Genomic DNA, 21,767 nt, shown 5'->3' on the forward strand with positions numbered 1-21,767 from the left:
CTGAATTAATATACAGAAAATAGTAAAACCAAAACAAACAATAATTAAAAATGCACAGACGCAAACAAAATTTCAAGTTAAAACACCCAGTCCAAAAAAATCAATAAGCAAAACAACTCTAGAACCTCAACGACTGAGAAAATATTTTATAAAAAGACAAATGAAGATATACAGAATATATTTTATTTACGTTGACTTTAATATTTGCAAGTAATGTGAAACTAATATATACTGGCTTTGGCAAGTTATTATAATAATTTATATTTATTTACACTTTCAGCCTGCAACCCATTTAAAATGAAAGTTTGAGAAGAGAAAACTGGGATAATTGTGAGTTAAAGGGCTAGATAAACACTTCCCAAAATTAAAGAGTAAATGAAAGACAGACTGACAGTTATGAAAAACTTGTTTATTACAGATTATACATGTTTTTGATGATAAAAATAACACATCTACTGACAGATGCTAAAGCACATTGTGATTTCCTACTGACCTTTGAAAAGGACAGCTTTTGTGAGCTTCGGTCTCACGCTGTCACACTGAAAGCTAAGAGTTGCTAATCTTGCAATGTGGTGCATCCTCAGCTTAAAGAACAGGGAGACAATAGATTACAACAACAGTGTATGGGAGTGAGACTCAATTCTGTACTGTGTCTCACTGATGTGCTCCCCAAGCAAAAACACATCCTCTGACCCGATCCTCTTGCGCACAATGTAGATGACCTCCAGTGGTTTGATGGGCTGTGATCGTCTGCCGGCTGCAGCCTGGCGAATTGCCCACTCTGCTGCTCTGATGACCCTCACAGTACCTTTAGATGGGACTACAAGACCCACGTTGTTCTTCAGAGTCAGCAAATGGTAGCTCTGGTCATCACAGGCAGATGCAGCATCCATCACCAGGCTGGTATGGCAGACATCACAGGACAGCTTGGTCATGGCTCGCCGCACAACAAATCCTGAAATTACAATTACCAGTGTAACTGGACAGTGTGGTTGCCTTTATACTAGGCTTATAGAACAACATGATGTCAGGTGAGAAATCAGACGAGAACTATAGTTTGATTACCTAAAGGCAAACAAGTAATCATGATTAGTAAGTGTGGAATTTATTCATTGTATTTATCAGGGGGATTTGATAAGCCAGCAGTTTTTCAAAAGACTACAAACATCTTTTGTGTTTTCCTTCTGACTGCATTTTTAGGTTCTTTTTGAAACACAGGGAAGGTTTTTTACCTTGCTGACAGTTTTGATCGTGACGCCACTGAGCGTCAGCTCTGAGGAAGATCGCAGACACTTCTTAGGGCAACTTCCCACTACCTCCTTCTTTCTCCATCTTTGGGAAATCTTAAACAAGTGACAAAATGTAGGCAGCTTTAAAAATCATTGTAAATAGTTTACAGCCTTTTCCTTTAACACGAACATAAGACAAACAATAGTTAAACAAAAGGTGTCAAGACAGAAACATGCAATGATTGACTAAACAAGAAATCTTGAATTCAAGCAATTAAACTTTTTAAAATCACAATTAGCTGATAGATCTTAAACTTTGCCATCACTGTTATTTTTAAAAAGCAGTTCTCTAATAATAGTTCAAAAGCAAAGCAGATGACAGAGACTTATCAGCAAGTTGAATGTTTGTTATTGTTAAATCTTACGAGTGAAAGGTGGTCCCACGTTGTTGTGATTGAAGACATCGTCTATTAGAGCATCCATAGGCAGCACAAAAGTCAGGCATGCTTGTTGGGTTTCATATGTATTTCTGTAAAAACAAAGCCAGCAATTTCCGCTATTTTAATATACTTCAGTCAAAGTTTTTTTTACATTTTTTAACAAAGTAAGCCACCTGGACAACAAGGGCAATTTTACCCTCAGCTTCCACTGAGTATTGTAGCTAAGCGGCGCAGCGGCGGCAAATAAGATGGCCTTGATATTGACAGGCCGCTAATAGTGAAAAGCCTAAATTATATGATATTATGTTCTTAAAATATCTGTTAATTCACTTGAAGTTTAGTTTTATTTTGAAATCCGGTTTCCACATCCCTTCCCATAAAAAGTTGAATAGATGGGGAACCGGCAATAAACTGGAGGCTGGCTTGACTCAAGTTCCACAAGTCGGCAGCCCGCGCAGCAGACAGGAGCCGCAATCAGACAGAGATGCGCCGAGCTGTGGGGAGGGGAGAATCGGGTGGAAAACATCGATTTCCACCCAAGAGCTCCACAAGCCGTCAGCCCGCGCAGCAGACAGATGCCGCGGCAATCAGAGATGCGCCAATCTGTGGGGAGGGGAGAACCGGGTGGAAAACATCGGCCTCCCGAGAGCTCCACAAGCCGATAGTCAGAACCCAGCTCCACCAACATGTTATATTTCAACCCATTTTCTGAAGTGCAGCATTATGTTAAATGCACTGGGTTTTACCCTATTACATTTAAATTTCATGGTTAAACAGTTCATGTTAAAATCTAAGCTCAGCTCGGCAGTGACCTAAAATACATAAATATAAATTTATTTACCGAAAAAAAAATGAAGTGGAGACTCCTTGGACGCTCTATTAGTGCAATTAATGCCACAGCAAGCCATTTTGTCCAACAATTGCACAAAAAACATCCAAAAAAGAATACACAAACGCTACAACTAATGGTCTAAGTAGAGAGACTGAAAATGACCAAACAGTTTTCAGGCGAGACCGAGGCTCAGACTGAGGCCTTTCCCCGGTATCAAGAGCAACATCTTCATGTGGTGTCCCTGGGGGCGCATGGGGTTGGTTAGCGTTTCTCCCAAGATATGTATATAAACCGTGTTTCTATGGTTCCTCCTATGTCTGTCACAGCGGTGGGTGGGGTTTGAGCGGGTGAGTTTGACAGACTTCCGGTGAGGTTTGTTAAGATGAACGGGTCTCTCTCATCGACATAATATACGTGGACATCTTCTTTCCATAGGCTCCAATATCACTTTTTTGAGGCCAAATGGGAGGTGGCCACCACTGCCATTTTGACCGTGTCACAGGTTCCGTCAAGCCCAGACAATTCCATAAAAGGGAAGAGAGGAGGAGCTGAGGGTGGGGCTGTAAGATTGGGATTAACTGACGACACCCGGTCGAACTAGCTACAAGCTAACCTGAAGCTAACTAAAAGCTAATGCAGAGGTGGGAGCTAAGCTAACGGAGGTAGCAACCTAGCTACAACCGGAGTTAACTGTGCACAACACCAGAGCTTCTGAGTCAGAGATACACCGAGCTGACCGCTGGATAAAACCGGGTGGAACACAGAGGTCTCCCGAGACCTGTGGAAAGGTTTCCATCCCAGAGCCCCACAAGCCGTCAGCCCGTGCAGCACACAGAAGCCGCAATCAGACAGATGCACCGAGCTGCTGGGAGAACCAGCCGTCAGCCCGCGCAGCTAACAGGAGCCACGATCAGACAGAGATGGACCAGGCTGCGGGGAGAAACAGCCGGCATTCCGGGTGGAAAACATCGGTCTCCCGAGAGCTCCACAAGCCGATAGTCGGAACCCAGCTCCACCAACATGTTATATTTCAACCCATTTTCTAAAGTGCAGCATTATGTTAAATGCACTGGGTTTTACCCTATTACATTTAAATGTCATGGTTAAACAGTACATGTTTACATCTAAGCTCAGCTCGGCAGTGACCTAAAATACATAAAAATAATCTTACTTACCGAAAAAAAATGAAGTGGAGACTCCTTGAACGCTCTTTTAGTGCAATTAATGCCACAGCAAGTCATTTTGTCTAACAATTGCACAAAAAATATCCATACAAGAATACACAAACACAGCTCAAAATGCCGGAGCAGTTTCCAAGCTAGACCGAGGCTCTACTGAGGCCTTTCCACGGAGCTAGCTCTGTGGTCACGTGGGTCTGATGCTCATTAATTATAATTTTAGGCTTTTCATACACTTAAACAGAAGAGTGAGAAAAAAAATCACACACCCCCCCTCAGAGTTGACATGAGTGTAAACTAGATCATTTAAACCAAAAACATGTTTTGGAACCAGGCTGTAAACATGTTTATTTCTGCTGTGAAAATGGTATTTTTAACATGGGAGTCAATGAGGATTTGCTCGCTTCTGACACCAGCCCCCAGCGGATGAAGGTGGAACTGCAATTTTTGGTACTTCCGGGTATGACTCAATTTTAGAGCTCCATTGTGGGGGCTTGGTCTCTCTACAGGGACTCCGCTCTCATTCACTTTGAAAACTAGTTCAAAAGATTTGATTCGTTTGTGAACGTCACATCACTAGCCCCATGCAATTACCGGCCCTGCCCGTCAGCAGGCAGCATCTCTCTTTATGTCTGACCTGAAACAGAAAACTTTTTTGCAGCATTACAGTTCATTCTGACTGCCGCCAGGGATGAATCTGCTGACTTTCTCTCTCTCACTCTCTGTCTCTCTCTCTCTCACTCTACCACTGGCAGAAAATAACTGAATGAAACGTGCGTCTCTGCTGAGTCATGCGTTGTTCCTCACAATTATGATATCAGTAGTGTGTGGACTGTTCTCTTTGACCCTCCACGCTCTCACAGGGTGATGCTTCACGCATGTCAGCGCCTTTATCTGCGTCAGGAGCCTTCCAGCGGGAGCGGAACCGAGCAGGAGCGGTACCGGCTGGACGAACTGCCCTACTTTCCGTCATACAATGATCGCTGCGGCGTTTTTAGTCCTGCTGAGGCCCTACAGCATCCAATGTGTGTTGCTGCTGCTACTGCTTTTGATCGGTACTGTTGCGACAATCCTGTTTTTCTGCTGCTGGCATCGCAGGCTTCGTAATGGGAAGCATCCAATAAAATCGGTTTTCTCCGGCGGACGCTCCAGAAGCCGCGGTGAGTAGAGAGCAGGCCAGCCGCATCTTCTGCATCCAGACTCCAGAGGATGCGCGCATCGTGTTTCTGTTCGAATATCCTCGGTGCACACTTTAATAATGACATAAACAGATTTATAATGTCACTGCGCATGAGTTGGTTTCACTTCATTTTGACCTGATTTTATATAAACTTCGAGGCTGTATTTCAGAATAACACGTAGCATTTCTAGCATATTCTATTTAAAAATAAACGTCTCACACTGTCTCACTGTATCTGCTGTCTGTCCCCTAGTTGGTCTTCGAACGCATCACTTTCGATCAGAGGTATGAACTTTTCACATTAAAGCTGGAATAATTAAATGTGTTTAGAATATTTGCTCTGTTCTAATACCTAAAGTCCCCTTACATGGACTTCTGTCGGTGTGAGTATTTTTGGGAATCTGGATGATGTGCGCAATGCGCATGTGTTATCACTAGTTAATGTAGCTGAATTTGCAGTTTCATATAATGAGACGAGTCAGAAACCTCCCAGTGGGAGCTCAGCTAGGGACGTAGAAACTCAGCAGGATCATGATCAGGATCTAGTGAAAGCAGGTTGGAGGTAAAGGTGTGCCATGAGATCCATTAAAATGGTCAAACAAAAATGATTTATCAGGTGAAATTTAAGACCAGTTGAAGTAGAGTTGTGGTACTTCCTGCTTAAAAGATTTAAAGTGAATATAATCTCTCTCAGATCCAAAAAGTCACTACACAAATGTAAATGTCCAAGCCCATCCCTTTTATTTCATTTAGTGCAATGTTTCAAATAGCCTGTATTTGATATACTGCCTCCTTGAGTCCTAGAACACCCATTGCACTTTAAAACATAATCAGTCATTCACACCCGAGTGGTGATGAGCTGCAGTGTGGCCACAGCTGCCCTGGGGCACGCTGACGTGGGCGTTGGTGTTGGTGCTGGTCCCTTTGACCACCACCGCCAGGCAGGGTGGGTTGGGTGTCTTTCCCAAGGACACACCAACAGGAACAGACTTGGTGGGGATCGGACCTGCAACCCTTCGATTCTGAGGCAGACTCTTAACTCCTCGGCCACCTTCGCCTTAATTCAACAGCGTTGTAAATCCACAAAAACAAACCTTCCTCTGGGTCATGTTATTGAACCAGAGGTTACTGAAACCCCACCGACTCGGGATCTTGTATCAAAGTTGGAAAATAACACATGAAATGAACACAGTTTCCAAAGATGTTTTGTTTCCATTTTTCATAACTAGATTTCTTATAACTTCACATCTGTGTGCTAATTAGTTTAATAACAGCTCAATTGTCAAACAATTTATGAATAATAAACACTTCACTTTTGTCTGGACATGCATTTATTCCAAAACTATTTAACATTTGTTCAGTACATATTGTTTTCTCTGCTGCATGCATATTGTATTCTCAGCCTGACGTTTTGATCATGTTTCCCAGGGCTTCAGGCACAGCCCGCGTCACTTAAGAAGGAGCATACATGCTCGGCTGACGGAGGAGAAACCCAGCCTGGTGGACGTTCCAGAGAGCGAACCTGAATTACCGTCAACCGTGAGAAAACGGAAGGTGAAGAAACGAGTCCTGCCAGAGTTTTACCAGACTGTGCAGGTCACTCCTACACGTAAAGCAGTACGTATCACCTTGTAAACTGTAACCTATTTGTTATGATTCTTCTCCTCCACAAGAACCTCTGTGTACTTTTCAAGCTTTAGGCTGAAGTTATGGGATGTAAGGGTTTATTTAAAGGGCTTGGTCTCTGCGGTCTCTTCAAGAGGTCATATAAAACGAAAAATGAAAAGTTAGGGTGCTTTCTTCTTTACTCGTTAATATTTATGACAACAATCTTGAATGATCATACATAAAACTGAGTCTGGTTTTATTAGATTATGAATTTATAGACACATATTTGAGAATTGACAAATATTGTTTGTTTAAATAACAGATCCAGGACTTACCGTAATTTCCGGACTAGAGCGCACCTCAATGTAAGCCGCGCCGGGCTAAAAGCCGCAGAGATCTACTGAATTGAAAACTTAGTTTAACTGAATGTAACTGAACTGATCAGTATCAAACTAAACAGAAAAGTTATTGATTACTTTATTCATCGTCCTCCTGCGCACTGAAACCACTGAAGTCATCATCTTCAGTGTCGGAGTTGAACAGCCTCAGAAGAGCTTCGTCACATACCTTTCTGTGGCGATGTCAGTGTCGCTGTCCATGTTGCTGTCTTCATCCCGGGGTGAAGCTGGAAAAACAAGCAGCGCCGTTTTACTGTGAAAAAAATCCTCCTGGGTGCTTTCCGTAGCACTCCTTTAACCATTCCTTCATTAGACTTTCCAGCATCCATCCTTTCTGGTTGACTAAAGCCGCACCTCATTATAAGCCGCATGGTTCAAAGCGTGGGAAAAAGTAGCGGCTTATAGTCCGGAAAATACGGTACCCACTTCTCCAAGCATGAACTGTAATTTTATCTAAATAAAGTTGTCTTATGCATGAAAAATAACTTGACTTTAATTATTAATGTCACTTTGAAGTAATAACAGATCAAATGCAAGTAATACGTTGATCCATTTTAAAGGGGGCATATTATGCAAAACACACATTTTGCTTCCTTTGGCCGTGTGGTTTTCTACTTCTTCTATAAACAGTCCAAATGTGAAAAAGAATGTCTATTCATTTCCTGTCAGTGTTCAGGTTTAGGAACTATGTGTCTAAAACAAGTTTCAAAAGGAGCCCATTTGGAATGTCACAAACAGAGAAATTTGTATAGTTCTCCCTCTCAGCTTTCCAGGCTCCAGGCAGTGAGGAAGCTCACACATTAGCTTCGACACGGCCCCAAAAGGTATCGAATGGCACCGGAATTTGGTTTCACACACAGGTCAGTCAGATTTGCGTTTTCGGTGCTGAGGCGACTCTTTTTCTCAGTTCTTGTCCCCAGTGGTCAGACTGGGACCGAGGCGACACTATGGACTGATTAGCCAGCTGAAATTATGCCTATTGCCTCCAATCTGCAAGAAGAATGGGCCAGCGGGGGTGTGGGGTGGGGTGTGTGTGTGTTGGGGGGGGAAGGGGTGTTCCGCATGCACTTTTATGCTGGATGCTGTTGAGTAAACTTCTGTCTGTAGCATGGAGGTGCCGTTCTGGAGCTGCCGGAACGGGAGAAGAGAATAGTCCACATCGGAGCTCTTGCCCCGGCGAGCAGACAGCTGCTCAGGGAAGAAATCAGTGTTGGTGTGTGTGGCACAAGATTATGAGGACACACACAGCAAATTAATAAAATAGTGTGGTTCAGAGTCTCCAAAAGCAACACAGCTCATGTCCGCGTTTGTTTATCTTATAATGGAGGACACAGCGGACGTATTAAACGCCACCCACAGGCTCGGGGATTTCCGCATTCCTGAGAAGTCCCTCGGATTTATATTTGAACACTACACCGTCCATTTGAGACCGAACTCACACCATCCAGCCTGACCGAACCGCTACCGCACCCCGACGCTAATATGTAAGCACCATTACTCTACTCTGAAACTCTCCTGGATATTGGAGCTTCTCAGTTTATAGCATCTTGAGCAGGGGAGGGGTGGGCGTTACCAGCTCCAGCTTGTTTTTTTTAAGTGACAGAGCCCTGAAATGGCTCATTCTGGAAGGTACTGAAACTGTCAAGAATAAAACTGATGTCGTTTCATGTGAGAGGGATTTTGTGCCAAGAACGTGATGACATAGACCACAGAACTATTAAATCTTTTTTTAAAGGTATGGAACATTGAAAAAACATTAATTAAAAACATTAATTGAAAACATCTAATTATAATCAGCCACTCTGAGTCTTTCCTGCAGGCTTGCACATTTCTCCTGTGTTAGCTTCTGATGGAAAATAGATGGCAAAACTCTGGGATTTGAAAAACCTGACAGATCTACATCACACTGTCACTTAACATTCATGGACTCACCCATCTTGACTCTTGAGGGGGAACGCTGCTGGTTTAGCATCCAGGAATCAGCAGAAAAGTGTTAGCCTTAACAACTCTACCACACAGCAAAACTCCTTCAGAGTTGTGATATTTGTGCAGATAAATCACCAATGTTGCAAAACAAACAGAGTCAGTGGTAGAGTCCTGTTGCTGTTATCTAATCAGAAACAAGATGTCCAAATCCTGTAATGTTAAGCATGATGCAGCTCACTTCTAGTTCCTGAAACCGTAGCACCGGGACTTTCTTTCCCCAGAGTATGACTTACAAGGCATTCATTCCTACCAGAGACCACTGCAAATGTAATGACGAGTGTTCCACAGCTTTAAGTCATAATATGTCTCATTTAAACAGTATCTGTTCATTTTTCCATCTACATGTCTGCAGCTGTTTGCTGCAACAGTTTTAATCTTCCAGTTTTCCCAATTCTTTACCTTTCTGTTACCATGTGAACTATCTGCACTGTTTGCCATCTTTCAAGTTCTTTATCTTTTCCAGATTGTTTTGTGAACAGGCAGAGTGGGAAGAGAGACAGCGCAAACAGAGATCACTTGTGTTTCTGAGGGAATGTTTAACTACAGCATGATTGGCTCTGGCCTCACAGGGGAGCAGTTTAAATGAAGCCCTTTTACCGCCTGAGTTTATTTATTTTATTTGGTAAATTTCTTCTCTTTAAGAGATGGATTCTGATTCCAGATTAACAAGATCTTTATGTGATTTAAAACCTTTTGCCGATCGGTTAAAGGTGCTGCTCTATGGGTTCAATCCTGAGTGACGTTGGGAGTGACACGCAGTTCAAAGGAACCTATTGATCTGTGTGGTCATGTTGTGAGCTGTGTGAAAACTAGAGATCATCAGAGGAGATTTCTGTTTTTAGATGTTGCAGTGGCCAGTAAACATCAATCATCTAAGGTGACTATTTTTATCTTTTTAATAGCTCCAAGCTATTTGTTCACTTAAGCTGGGTGTGAGCGTGCCATAAAGAGGATAAAACAAAAGCCTCGGGTCTCACTGATCCACTAAAGTATATGAAACAGTTAGTTTTAAGATATCAGGAGATGAAATCAAGCTAAATTGGTTTTAGATAATGGTAAATGGTAAATGGCCTGTGTGGCAAGGTGGAGAAACGAAGTCCCGGGCTGGATTCAATCCCCAGACTCCCGGGTGAGAGTCATACGCTCTAACCAGTCAGCCAAAGGTACATCCCCTTGGCCAAGTAGCCAGGGCGCATGATCAGTCAGGACATTGTGACGGGACACTCACACTGTCACACATGTATTTGATATAGCACCTTCTAGAGCTTTACAACACAACCAGTCATTCACCCATTCACACACACATTCACACACTGGTGGGGATGAGCTACAATGTAGCCACAACTGCCCTGGGGCGCACTGACAGAGGCGAGGCTGCCGAGCACTGGCGCCGCCATTCCCTCCGACCACCACCAGCAGGCAACATGGGTTAATTGTCTTGCCCAAGGACACAACGACAGCAACAGACTGAGCGGGACTTGAACCTGCAACCTTCCGATTACGGGGCGAGCACTTAACTCCTGTGCCACCGTCGCCCCAATCTCATCATTCATAGAATAACTTTCAGATTTTATAATAATGTTTTGACAGGATTGTGTTAATTTCTATGAGTGACATAGATCAGTTTGACAACAGGAAGTGAGGCAAATGCAAAAAATGGTGTTAAGTGCGCAGCAGAACTGTCTTGTGAGCTTATTGTTTAAATCTGGTTATAAAAAGAAAATTAAATTGCTTCTAAGGGTACATTTGGAACTTTGCATCAATCATAAGCAAAAGCAATAAATATAAAGTGATTGGACACTGATGAGGAAAATGAGTCATGTCCTAATTTTTTATGTTTTCTTGTCTTTGCAGATTTTGCTCAATTTAATATAAATAATAAAACATCAACGCAAATTAATATTTGTTTATAATAAAAATATGTTTTATGTGAACTAATTCTGCATGAATAGGGGCCTTAAGCTGCCTTTTATTCTGATAAAAAGTGACGCAACAATAGAACGATAGCTAATTTTAACTGCGTGCATCTTTCATCTTTTTTAATCCACAAATCCTTCTGTGTGACCCAGCAGAAACAACCTCCCTAAGCTGAAACGTTTCATGCAATATTCAGCTAACTAATCCACTCTAACAGAACTGTTTTTGCCACATGACTTTCTGCACCACAAAAGAATTATGCAAAAAACAGATTTACCCCAGGGTAAACAGAAAATGATTCAGGAGCACCCAGCCCATCTCTTCATGTGTGTGTTGCTTAACTTCAGCAGTGTCAGGGTGCAGCAGGAAATGGTTAAATAATGCCATCCATAAGTTATTTCAAACTGCTGGGTACATTTGCAGAAAAGAAAAATTTCCAAATTTTCAGTCAATACCCCTGTGTTTTTACTGGGAGCTGCCTGGTAGCCATCCTTTGTGTGAGGGATGGATGGCGCTCTAACACCGTCACTGCTGCTGTCGACTGCCGGGTATGACGCGCACCCAGACACATGCAGTCTGCGCTCCCATCACGGTCCAGCTCTGCCTCGACAGTACACACAGTTCCATCCTTTCAGCCCTCTGGAGAGCTGACACCACCCCGCATCCTGAACGCAGCCCTGAGAGGAGAAACGCGTGTCCGGATCGCCTTTTTTACAGGGCGTGGCATCTCAGGAAGGAGAGGTGGAAGATGATGATGCTCGGTTAGGATTATGTAGATATTTTCCTCCCAGCTGACAGGTCTCTATGCACACAGCGGTAAGTGTTAGGTCTGACCTGGCGGGGGAGCCAGACGCTATTGCTCCTCGCCTGCTTTTATTTGGCTCAATATTTTATTGTTTTTGGGTCACTGCGAACTGGTGGCTCATGTCACGTTTAACATGTGCGCAACTGCGAACCTTGACCTGCCATGGTGAGGAGAGAAAAAAGCATGATCTCTGCTGCGCTCTTTGTGTTTCTCTTTCTTATCTCCTCCAGGTCATTGTTCCGTTTCCTTTTGTCTCACAGAGCTCCAGTTCGGGGAACCCTTCCCTGCACTGCTCCATGTCTTCCTCGGCGGACATCTCCGATGAGGATGATTACAGTGTTAAATCCGGATCGGCGTCCCCAGCTCCCGGGGACACGTTACCCTGGAACCTGCCGAGACACGAGCGGTCCAAGAGGAAGATCCAGGGAGGATCCGTGTTGGATCCGGCGGAGAGAGCTGTGCTCAGGATCGCAGGTGAGACACGCTCACCTTACACTGAATCTGATGTTGAGAAGGAAAGGGAAATAGATGACATATTTGGTCAGAAATGCAATGCAACTTCTGGAAGTGATGTTATGTCCTCTATTTCATCCAGGTGTTATTTTGGGATTATTTAAATATTCTAATTTCTGTGCGTCTGAGCCATACAGTTACAGTTGCCAATGAGTTTACTTCTAATGGTTGGTTTTAAACACTAATATGTTACGCATAAATACTAGTATTTGAAAAAGAACACGCATATCACGCCTCATGGACTACTGCCCTCAGACCCATGAAAGACGTGGGAAAATGTTTTTACAGCTTCTAATCGTTTTATAATGAAACTTTGACTGAATCTGCTGTCATAAATCTGCAGCCAGGAAGTCAGCGGCGGCAGCTACAGCTGATGCCTGAACACAGGAAACAGGTTTGGTCCCCCCCAAGGAATTAAAAGTTTCTTCAATTTCAGTTGGAGAGACGCATGAAACCGTGCACTCCAGGTGTGCACCGTAAAATAAATAAATCACCACCACCTATAATAATAATAATAATAATAATAATAATAATAATAATAATAATAATAACAATAATAATAATAATAATAATAATAGATAAAGTTTGATTCTAATTTGTACTAACATATTTTGGGAGTGGGAGGGCGTTAAAGCTTTTAAACAGATTAAAAACACACAATAAGACATAAAAGGGCTACAGTACAACAGCAATAATGGAAAAACTGGAGGAGCATATTCCTGACATTAGTAATATTTTGACTCTTTTCCGCAGTGCTGTATTAAAATTGCCTTAGCCAAATGATTTAAACTGACCCGAAATACATTTTCTTCCCACTTTTGGACACTTTAGCTTGTGACATTTTTTTTTAACAGTGCAGCCCCCTCTCCCATCAATTTGGACCGAAAGTGTCTCCTATTGGTCAGCCTGCAGACGAGGGGAGGGATGCAGGGCGTTTCCTTTTTAGCGCGACAACAGCGCCGATAGCTCTGGAGTCCTCTACAATTACACATGCACACAAACGCACACAGGCAGGCACACATGTTGTGTGTCTGTCCGTCGCTGCTGGTGCGTGTCCAGTCAGAGAAGCCCAGGCTATGGCTCAGCACGCACCGCAGGCTTATGCGCTCTCGGACGAACAGGAATACCTCCAAGCCTACGAGGATGTGTTGGAGAAATACAAAGGTAGGGCGAGGGCTGGCCGGTTGTCTTCTGGGGCTTTTGGACAATGATTTGACAGTTTGACAGCAAAGCTCGCTCGTTCTTTCTAGCTGGCCTCAGACCCTGTTGCTGTGGGTGGAAAAATGGAAATATTTCCTGCATGACATCATATTTGGACTCAATTTGAACTACTAAGACAAAAGTCGTAATTTCTTACTGTTATTTATTCATTTATTACGAAATTATTAATATTTTTTTTTACATTTTAATCGGTTAAAACAGAAAAAATAAAAGAGGTAATTTACTGTAGTGTTTGTAAATGTAGTAAAATATCACATGTTTGCCTTCCTATGAATAATTGCGTAAAACAGAGAGGACGGTGACACAGCTCGATGCCCACCCACATCAGCTCCTTTTGGGTCCATCACATTGATTAGAGTAATTCCATCTCACACAGGAGGTCCACTTTGTGTGATCTTGATGAAATTGTAGTCATGTAATCTCAGGACCAGGCCTGTGGAGATCAGATCAGGCTGAATTCAAGCTGACAGCAGGGTTTTTAACTCCTTGTGAAGCCTCCTCGTATAATAGAACAACAAGTCAGCCAGCGGTGTCATTCAGCTGTGATATTAGGCCTAAACGCCATGACTGGGGTCTGATGGGGTCACATGATGCAGCATCATTAGGAATCTGGAGCTGCTGTTATCAGTCTGAGGAGCGGTTGCAAACAACGGACTCCTTTTTTTCTTTTTCCAGTCTGGGATCAGTTAATTTTTTGTTTTGTTTTCAGCAGTTATTTGGAAAATGCATTCATCCACAAAGGGTAAGGCATGTTGTCAATATGATGATCAGTTTGATGTTCTGTTATTCACTGTTTTCACTTAGTTGATGCTTGTAATCATATCGGTTTTGGTCAAATGACATTTTTTTTTATCTTTTAAACTTTGAACAGAACATTTTTAGGCTGTATTGACCGATTCTGGGAGGGGTGGGAAGTACAAATCTACCTAGTGAGCTAATAGTTTTGTCTGCTTTCCCACGCTCCCACTTTTTATGCAGTTTGATAGAATCAGCGGCTCATAAAAAGACCACTTCTTTGTAGCAGCTCAGTTAAACAGAGTGAGATCAAGCAGCATCAGGTGAAGGGCTGTGACTTGTAAATTTGAGAGGAATTTGGAAATAAAGAAAACATTTCTGGAACTATTTGCAGAAATAAAACTGCCTGCACTTGGATAGTGTCACCTTAGAAGTTATTGTGTAACAGCTACAGACTGAGAAAACGTAACTCTTATTACTTTTGTCTCTATTGGTACATTTTTCAGTGGTAAGTCGATAAAAAAATGAACAAATAGTCGTTTTCATTGTTACTTTAGTTCCACTCGGTCTTGATTAGATGGATAGAGCCTCAAGCTCCAGTTCATGTGATGCTTTGAGAATCAAAGGGACACATTTTCAGCATAAAATTGTCAACAGTAACCAAGACAAACAGACTAATAAACAAACATGTTGTTTGGAAGGTTATAAAACTGAAATATTGCATTCTTAAATAGATATTTCGTTGCTTGATTCCAGCCCCATCAAACACACTGCAATCACTGAATTGTGTGTGTGTTGTTTGATGGTGTGCAAGCACAAAGTGTGTCCTCATGCTCCAGATGCAATAATGCCACTCTGATTATGTATTGTGTGTTAATAATACACTTCACACAGCTGAAATTAAATGCATGCCTCTTATACAAAAGGCAACAAACCCAGGAATGGACTAAAAGCATGGTTTCTCACACACATTCAGCAGCAAGGCAGTGGTTTGGACTGGATCGGGCTGTTCTAGCAGAGCCTGCTTGGTAGGCTGGGAGCTGGGATCGACTTCTGTCACCTGAAAAGATTTGTTAGAACAGACATTTAGTGGTTCTTTCAGCTCTTCTTACTGTTTCTTTTGTTTTTTTATGAGCAGGTTCACCGAGAAACTATTTCCTTATTTTCAAAATACATCAGTTGGAGTGAAAATGGTATTTTAACCCTGTTTCCTGCATTAGCTGCAGAATGAATCTAGACGGAGAAACACTTGGGTCACACAGATCTACGTCACACTGTAAATTAGCCTTCATGGACTCACCTGTCTCGGCTTTCGACCGGTAAAGGCTGTGTTGATTTTTGCACCCAGAAGAGAGCAGAACGCGTCTCTGCAAATAGAAGCTAATCGTTAGCGTTAGCAGCTTCACAACGTAGCAGAACTCCTTCAAGGCTTGTGTTCTTTGTGGAGCTGAAACATCAGTTAGTGCGTTTACATGCAGCCAGTAACCCTTTTAAAACCCGAATATTCACAATAACCCGGTTCCGCAGGTCCATGTAAACACTGCCAAAAACCCGGAGATGCTCATAACCGGGTTTTTAAAAACCCGGTTACTACACCTGGGGCAACCCTTTTCTAACCCGAATGTTTAGTCGTGTAAATACATATCGGGATATCCCCATCAAAGCGTGTGTTCTGCGCATGCTCTGTTCGCAAGGAATCTTGGTCTTTTGAGTAGCGAGACGTCTTGTATGCGCCAGAACACCGAAGTAAACAACAAGTTGGGAGCAACATGGCGAGTCGCGGCACAGCTCCACACTTTTGGAGTGACGAGGAAACTAAAGCGCAAACAAACGCGGTCGCTATCTCTTCCGAACTGGGAAACATGTTGTTGTTTTCACGGATACCAGAACGAGAAGAATCGGAAATGACGCATATTGCGTCTGGACGTAGTCCATACGTCCTGACGCTACCCCAACGTCCGCATTTACATCAGGTTATGCAAGTTAGGGGTAACTCTTTCTATTTATGCTTGTAAACGGGTTATTCTGATCAACTCAGAAACCCAAATACCGACCTTAATCCGATCATAACCCGGATATTGGCTGCATGTAAACGTAGTCAGTGTTGTAGAGCGAATGGAGTTGAGTTACACCCCCCCCCCCACACACACACACACACACTTCTCTGACTAAGTTCCACTTCCTGAAACAGGAGTGTCAGAGCTATTTTCCAGAGACCGACTCATAAGACATTCATTTACACTAGACTACAGAATATTTAAATAACAAATAAATAAGAGCTTCAAGAAGCAGATTGATAAGATTTTTGAGCATAAGCATATTCATAAATTCTAACCCGTATGAGTGTGATATTTCTTCTGTGCTCATGCCTTGATTTTTCCATGTTTACGTTAGGACTTGTCTGTTTTGGTTCCTAGGACTTCCTGTGTTCTCCTCCGCATAAGGGTGTGGTCTGTTACTTTACTGTCTCTGACTCGCTGCAGTAATCTTTATCACTTAACAGTCTGTGGTTCATTAAAAACAACCCTTATGACTAAAATAAGACATGTGATGCATGCATTATCAAACACAGCAGGAAGTTAGGAAGCATTGTGGTTTTTGCACAGTCACCGGCTTTGTCTGGCCTCCTGAGTCCAGCCCCTCTGCTCTATGTCGACAGCCCACTCATCACATTCATATGGCCTACTGGCCCACACACACACACACACACACACACACTCTCTCTCTCTCTCTCTCTCTCTCTCTCTCTCTCTCTCTCTCTCTCTCTCTCTCTCTCTCTCTCTCTCTCTCTCTCTCTCTCTCTCACACACACACACACACACATGCAGAGGCCTGCCTGCTGCTGGACAAAAGATACGTTGTTTTTATTGAGTTACTGTCTTTGCTCATGAGGCTTATTCTTATGGCTCTAGTTGTCTTTTCTAAATCAGATTAAAAATAAATTCCTAAGTTTCTACCTGTTGAGTTTTAAAACTGATCATTGTGCCACAGTTTTCTTAAAGCAGAGTAGTAGCATGACTCACGTGTCTAAACTAAACCTGAATTTGCAGATTGGCTAATGGGTTGTTAAAATGCTGCATATTACTTGTAACTTAAGCAGGAGCCTGCTGTGACACGAAAGACATTCGAACCTGAGTCTTTTGGGATCTGTAGTGGTTCTTTGGCTCTGTCTTCACTTGGAATAATAATAATGCATTGAACTTATATAGCGCTTTTCAAGACCCCCAAAGACGCTTTCACACACTCTCACATTCACGCACTGCTAGTGATGGTAAGCTACTTGTAGCCACAGCCGCCCTGGGGGGGTCTGATGGAGGCAAGGCTGCCATTTGGCGCTGTCAGCCCCTCTGACCACCACTAACACAGACAAGTTGGGTGAAGTGTCTTACCCAAGGACACAACAGCAGGATACCCCTGGCGGGAGCTGGAATCGAACCCATGACCCTCTGATCATGAGGCAACCCGCTCTACCACCTGAGCTACTGCTGCCCCCAAAATTTAATTGGAAGTTTAATCATAGAACAAAGGAGTCCCAAGAATTAGAGCATCACTCATTCCAACCACCTTATAACTTGGATTTTTCACATTAAAAAAAAAAAAAATCAAAACAAAGATAATTTTTTGTTCATTGTTATCCAAACTGTAGCTGGTACAAGCAAAATGCAATTTTCAGATTCCATAACCAGAACGTGTCTGTTCAGCCTTTTGGTGGCATCCTGTGGAAATGGAGTTTCATTTAGTTTAGATGTAAGTTGGGTTGTCTTCTTTCCCCTTAGATAATTTTCTAAGGTAAAGCTTTTGGTAAAGATTTAGCTCTGCAGGTTGGTCTAGCTGTTGCTCAGTTATAGCCTCAGCAAGTCACTGGTCTGATCAGTTTTGTGTTTGTTGGGCAGGCTGATCACCAGAGCTGCAACGGAGAAAAACTACAAAGATGGCTTTGGCTCAGGAACGGCGCTAGTTTGAAACGGCTTAGGCATCAACTTTGAAGGATTTAGACTTGGGTTTTTTAAAACATGAGCAAATAGAGGTGCTCGAGTCATTTATTTAGACAAAAGATGAATTCGCTTGTCCTTTTTTTTCTCTTCCTCAACAATGTATGGTGGACTGCCCTTTTTACCGATTGCCATAGCGGATGAATACATCACAATATTTGTTGCTCTGGTTGGTTATAGCGTTTCACATTAATCATAGATCCGCCCATGACTGGGTTGTTCCCGCGGGTCGTGGCCAGACTTTATGCTGGATGGCTTGGTAGGCTAGTTTCTTTAAGGATTCGTTTGAAATTTCTTTTATTGGTTTTTAAATCTTTGAATGGTTCGGCCCCGGGTTACCTGTCCTACCTGCTGTTGCTATATGCCCCTCTACGCTCACTTCACTCAGAAAGCTCATTGTTGCTTTTGGTTTAGAGGTCCTGGCTGAAGTTTTGATGGGACAGGGCTTTCTCAGTGGCGGCCTTGTGTTTCTATTTATTATGTATTTATAAAGTTTCATTGTTTAGCATTGTTTTTATTGTCCATGTCTGCACAGCACTTTGGCTGGGGTTAAGCTTATTGTATGGTATGGTTTTTTGTCTGTGCTGAGGTTGTGAGATTGGCAAGATTGTATCTGTAAAGATTACATTTATTAAATGCCAATAACGCACCCTACAGTATAATCTAAACTCCATATAAAAGTCATAACTCCATATGTCTGTAATAAGGTTGTAAATGATCACATTTATATGCGTGTTGGGTTTGGGGTAGGGATGCTCCGATCAGGTTTTAATCTGCCAATCACCGATACGATCAGCCAAGAGGCCGATCATGGCCGATCAGCCGATTACCGATACCAATTACATAGATTGGCTATAAATTGTTCATTTAGCTATGGTGAGTTCTAATGCATGTGTTACATATTAATTCAGAAAAAACATGGTTTTACTTCACTTCAAATTATGTAATATCAGTAACAATTTATAAGAAATTGAAAACATTAAGGCTCTCTTTAGGCTACAAATAGTGCAAAAAAAGTCAATATCTCACATCACTGCATAAATCAAATTAAGTAACCAAGGATAAATTCAGATACATCCAGTGAGCTGTGAAGCTCAGCATTGACACAGGACTGACATCTGAGCTCCAAATTTCACTTGTGAAACTCACAGAGGATGAGACGCTTTCTTTAAGGAGTCCCTCCATGAAAGAATACACTGTCTGGTGGAGCTCTGGAAGGGCTACGTCGGCGAAATATTTACGTCCCGGTAGCATGTAGCGAGGTTCCAAGTGGGTTAGTAGTCGGCGGAATCCGGCGTCTTCCACAACTGAAAAAGGCTGGTCGTCTAGTCCAATAAACTCGATGATTTTACGGGTAATTTGCTTAGCCTTTTGACTGTCACGCTCATATGAGAGAGTGTTTCCAAGCGTCGGCTGCGTTAGCTGCCATCTGACTGTGGCTGCATTAGCAGGCTTCTTTTCACTGTCTGCGGTGAGCCTCAAAAACTCACCATGCTCCGCCAAGTGTTTAGTCTTTAAATGTCGGATCAAATTTGTTGTGTTGAATTTTTTTGAAGTGCTTCCTCCGCGGGGTACGTTTTCGTTGCAAGTGTTGCAAGACGCAACCTTAATATCACTCTCGCACACCGTAAAGAAGTTCCACGCGGCAGACATGTTTGTCTTTGCGGGTTTGCCACCACGCGCATGCGCACTAAGCGGGGAGAAGCGGAAGGGTGAACTACCGGCCGGGAAGAGTAAGCGCCAGTGCCAGATCGGAAATGAAAGGCAGTGATCGGCGATCACAGATCACACACTTTTGCAGGAAAATCGGCCGATAATTATCTGTGGCTGATCAATCGGAGCACCCCTAGTTTGGGGTCCTGGCTTGTCCTTGGCACAAGCAAGGGGGTTCTCAAGAAAAATTTTATGGCATTGTATAATAAACCACTGTTTTGAGTGCTAATAATGAATAAGATATGTCTGAGTTGCCTTAATCCTTCTGCATCTTCATCAGGGGCACATGCCTATTTTGGTTTCAGTGAACAAGATGTTTTCTCAGATTAAACAGAATATTATCCACAGGCAGAAACCTCATCTGTGATTTTCTTCAATTGAATGTCTTACAGTTTGCAAAGTTTTAATGAAGAAAATAAAAATGTTGAAAAATTCAGAAAAACTGAGTTCACTTTTGATATTCAAACGTTTGAAAGTCATATGGTGAATTTGGGAAAAGTCTTTATCATTTGCTGGTGTCTGCCTAGCATTAGTCGTTACATTCACGCTATTATTTTACAAATTGCACATCTAATTGAGTTTAGTTTTGGAAGTTGAAAGCTTATCCTGCAGTCCCACTCAGTTGCATCACATTAGTTCCCGAGCACAGTGCATGTTCACTGTTGTATTTATATGCTGTCATGGTGATGGAAAGACCAGCATGACTGAAGCTCATACCACAGCTCTGTTTAGCTTCTCTGACATGAGATCATCTTATGAGTCTGAGTCCCACCCCTGACTCATGCTCTGCAGCCTTTCCTCTCTCCCACCCCGGCAGCACCACCCTTCTCTAGTGAATGCAGCAGGACAAACACACTTCCTCTCTCTTTTGTTTTTAATAGCTGTCCAGGAATGAACACATCCATCTTTGTTGGTCACTTCTGTATTAGAACATTTATTGATTTAACTAAAATGGGTTATTCTTGATGCTTTTAACAAACAATTGCAGACAGTTGTCGCACATATAAACGCTAATGTTAGATTCATTTATGTGTTTCTGTTTGTATTCCATACGTTTGTTTAGTAAGCTGCTATTAGAGCATCTTTATCCCTTCATTTCTTTAGAAAATTATCTCTTTTAGTCGTGTTTATAGTGGATTTAGTTTAGCACATTTTTAGAGTTGATTGTCAGTTATTTCTCTGTGGATTTTTTCCTATTTTTTCTATTGCAAAAGCCATATTCAGTCATTATTTAGCAAAATAGTGATATTTATAACAACACATCTGCTTAATATTGATTTAAGGGAACAAATGCCTCAACACCCCAGTTTTTTTTCTGACCCTTTTAGCCAGAAACACGAGAGTCTACAAAGCTTCTTTCAATGCTTAGCGACCTGTTTCAATGACTGAGTTGCTCTAGTGACATACTTCTCTGCTGCCCAACCCTTTTGAGAAGACTACAGTTTTCTCACTTATCTAGAATGACGGAAATGTGTCATAAGTTTCTCTATGGCATCGCTGTTCTGGTGTTTGTTTTTAAAACTTTAAAACTTTTTAAACCTCAATTTAATTTTCTTGAATTAAAAAAAATATGCTGGAGAAGTTTTTTCCTCTCCACTGTCGCTAAATGCTTGCTTAGTATGAGGATTGCTGTAAAGTCACTGACACCAGTCAGTGACTTGATGCAATTAGCTGGGTTCCTTATACAGGAAACTTTTCTGATTGTCTTAATGAACTGACCTGTATTGGAGTGTTTACTATGTGAAGTGCCTTGAGACGACTCTTGTCGTGATTTGGCGCTATATAAATAAACTTGAATTGAATTGAAAAGTTAAAATGATCACTTAGTGATGCTTATGTAATGCATTGAAAACATCTTGTATTTACTGGTGTTAAAGAGGACATATGCAAAACCCACGCTTTGCATCCTTCTGAGCTGCCATGTGAGATTCTACTATATAAGTAAAAAATTGAAAAAATGTGTCTATCTTTTTTACATCAGTGTTGGGTTTTAGGAATTCTGTGCCTAAAGCAAGTTGAT

At 42.2% G+C, this 21,767-nt stretch overlaps 1 protein-coding gene and 1 long non-coding RNA gene across 34 annotated transcripts in view; one reads left to right on the top strand and one right to left on the bottom strand.

Moving 5' to 3' along the window:
- Positions 1–817: 817 nt before the first annotated feature.
- On the bottom strand, positions 818–4,621 carry LOC107375613 (uncharacterized). Of its 2 annotated transcripts, none has more exons than XR_011515680.1 (4): positions 4,487–4,621; positions 1,655–1,758; positions 1,233–1,343; positions 818–955 (listed from the first exon to the last, which is right to left on the bottom strand). It is a non-coding gene; the product is annotated as an uncharacterized lncRNA (long non-coding RNA). The 2 variants fall into 2 exon arrangements; XR_011515681.1 differs by lacking the exon at positions 4,487–4,621 and adding an exon at positions 3,677–3,809.
- The window catches only part of dst (dystonin), a 145,719-nt gene continuing 128,474 nt past the window's right edge, over positions 4,523–21,767 (top strand). For 27 of the 32 annotated variants that reach the window (XM_070542442.1, XM_070542447.1, XM_070542443.1 and 24 more), the window contains exons 1-4: positions 4,523–4,839; positions 5,113–5,144; positions 6,288–6,476; positions 11,834–12,047. In XM_070542442.1, the coding sequence (XP_070398543.1) occupies positions 4,656–4,839; positions 5,113–5,144; positions 6,288–6,476; positions 11,834–12,047 (619 nt within the window). In that variant the 5' untranslated portion in view covers positions 4,523–4,655. Of the gene's footprint in view, positions 4,840–5,112; positions 5,145–6,287; positions 6,477–11,374; positions 11,585–11,615; positions 11,739–11,833; positions 12,048–12,996; positions 13,251–21,767 lie in introns of those variants that run through there. The other 5 variants (XM_070542461.1, XM_070542463.1, XM_070542458.1 and 2 more) reach the window with 4 other exon arrangements.

The sequence above is a fragment of the Nothobranchius furzeri genome, chromosome 12 (genome assembly GCF_043380555.1).
Source record: "Nothobranchius furzeri strain GRZ-AD chromosome 12, NfurGRZ-RIMD1, whole genome shotgun sequence".
NCBI lineage: Eukaryota > Metazoa > Chordata > Actinopteri > Cyprinodontiformes > Nothobranchiidae > Nothobranchius > Nothobranchius furzeri.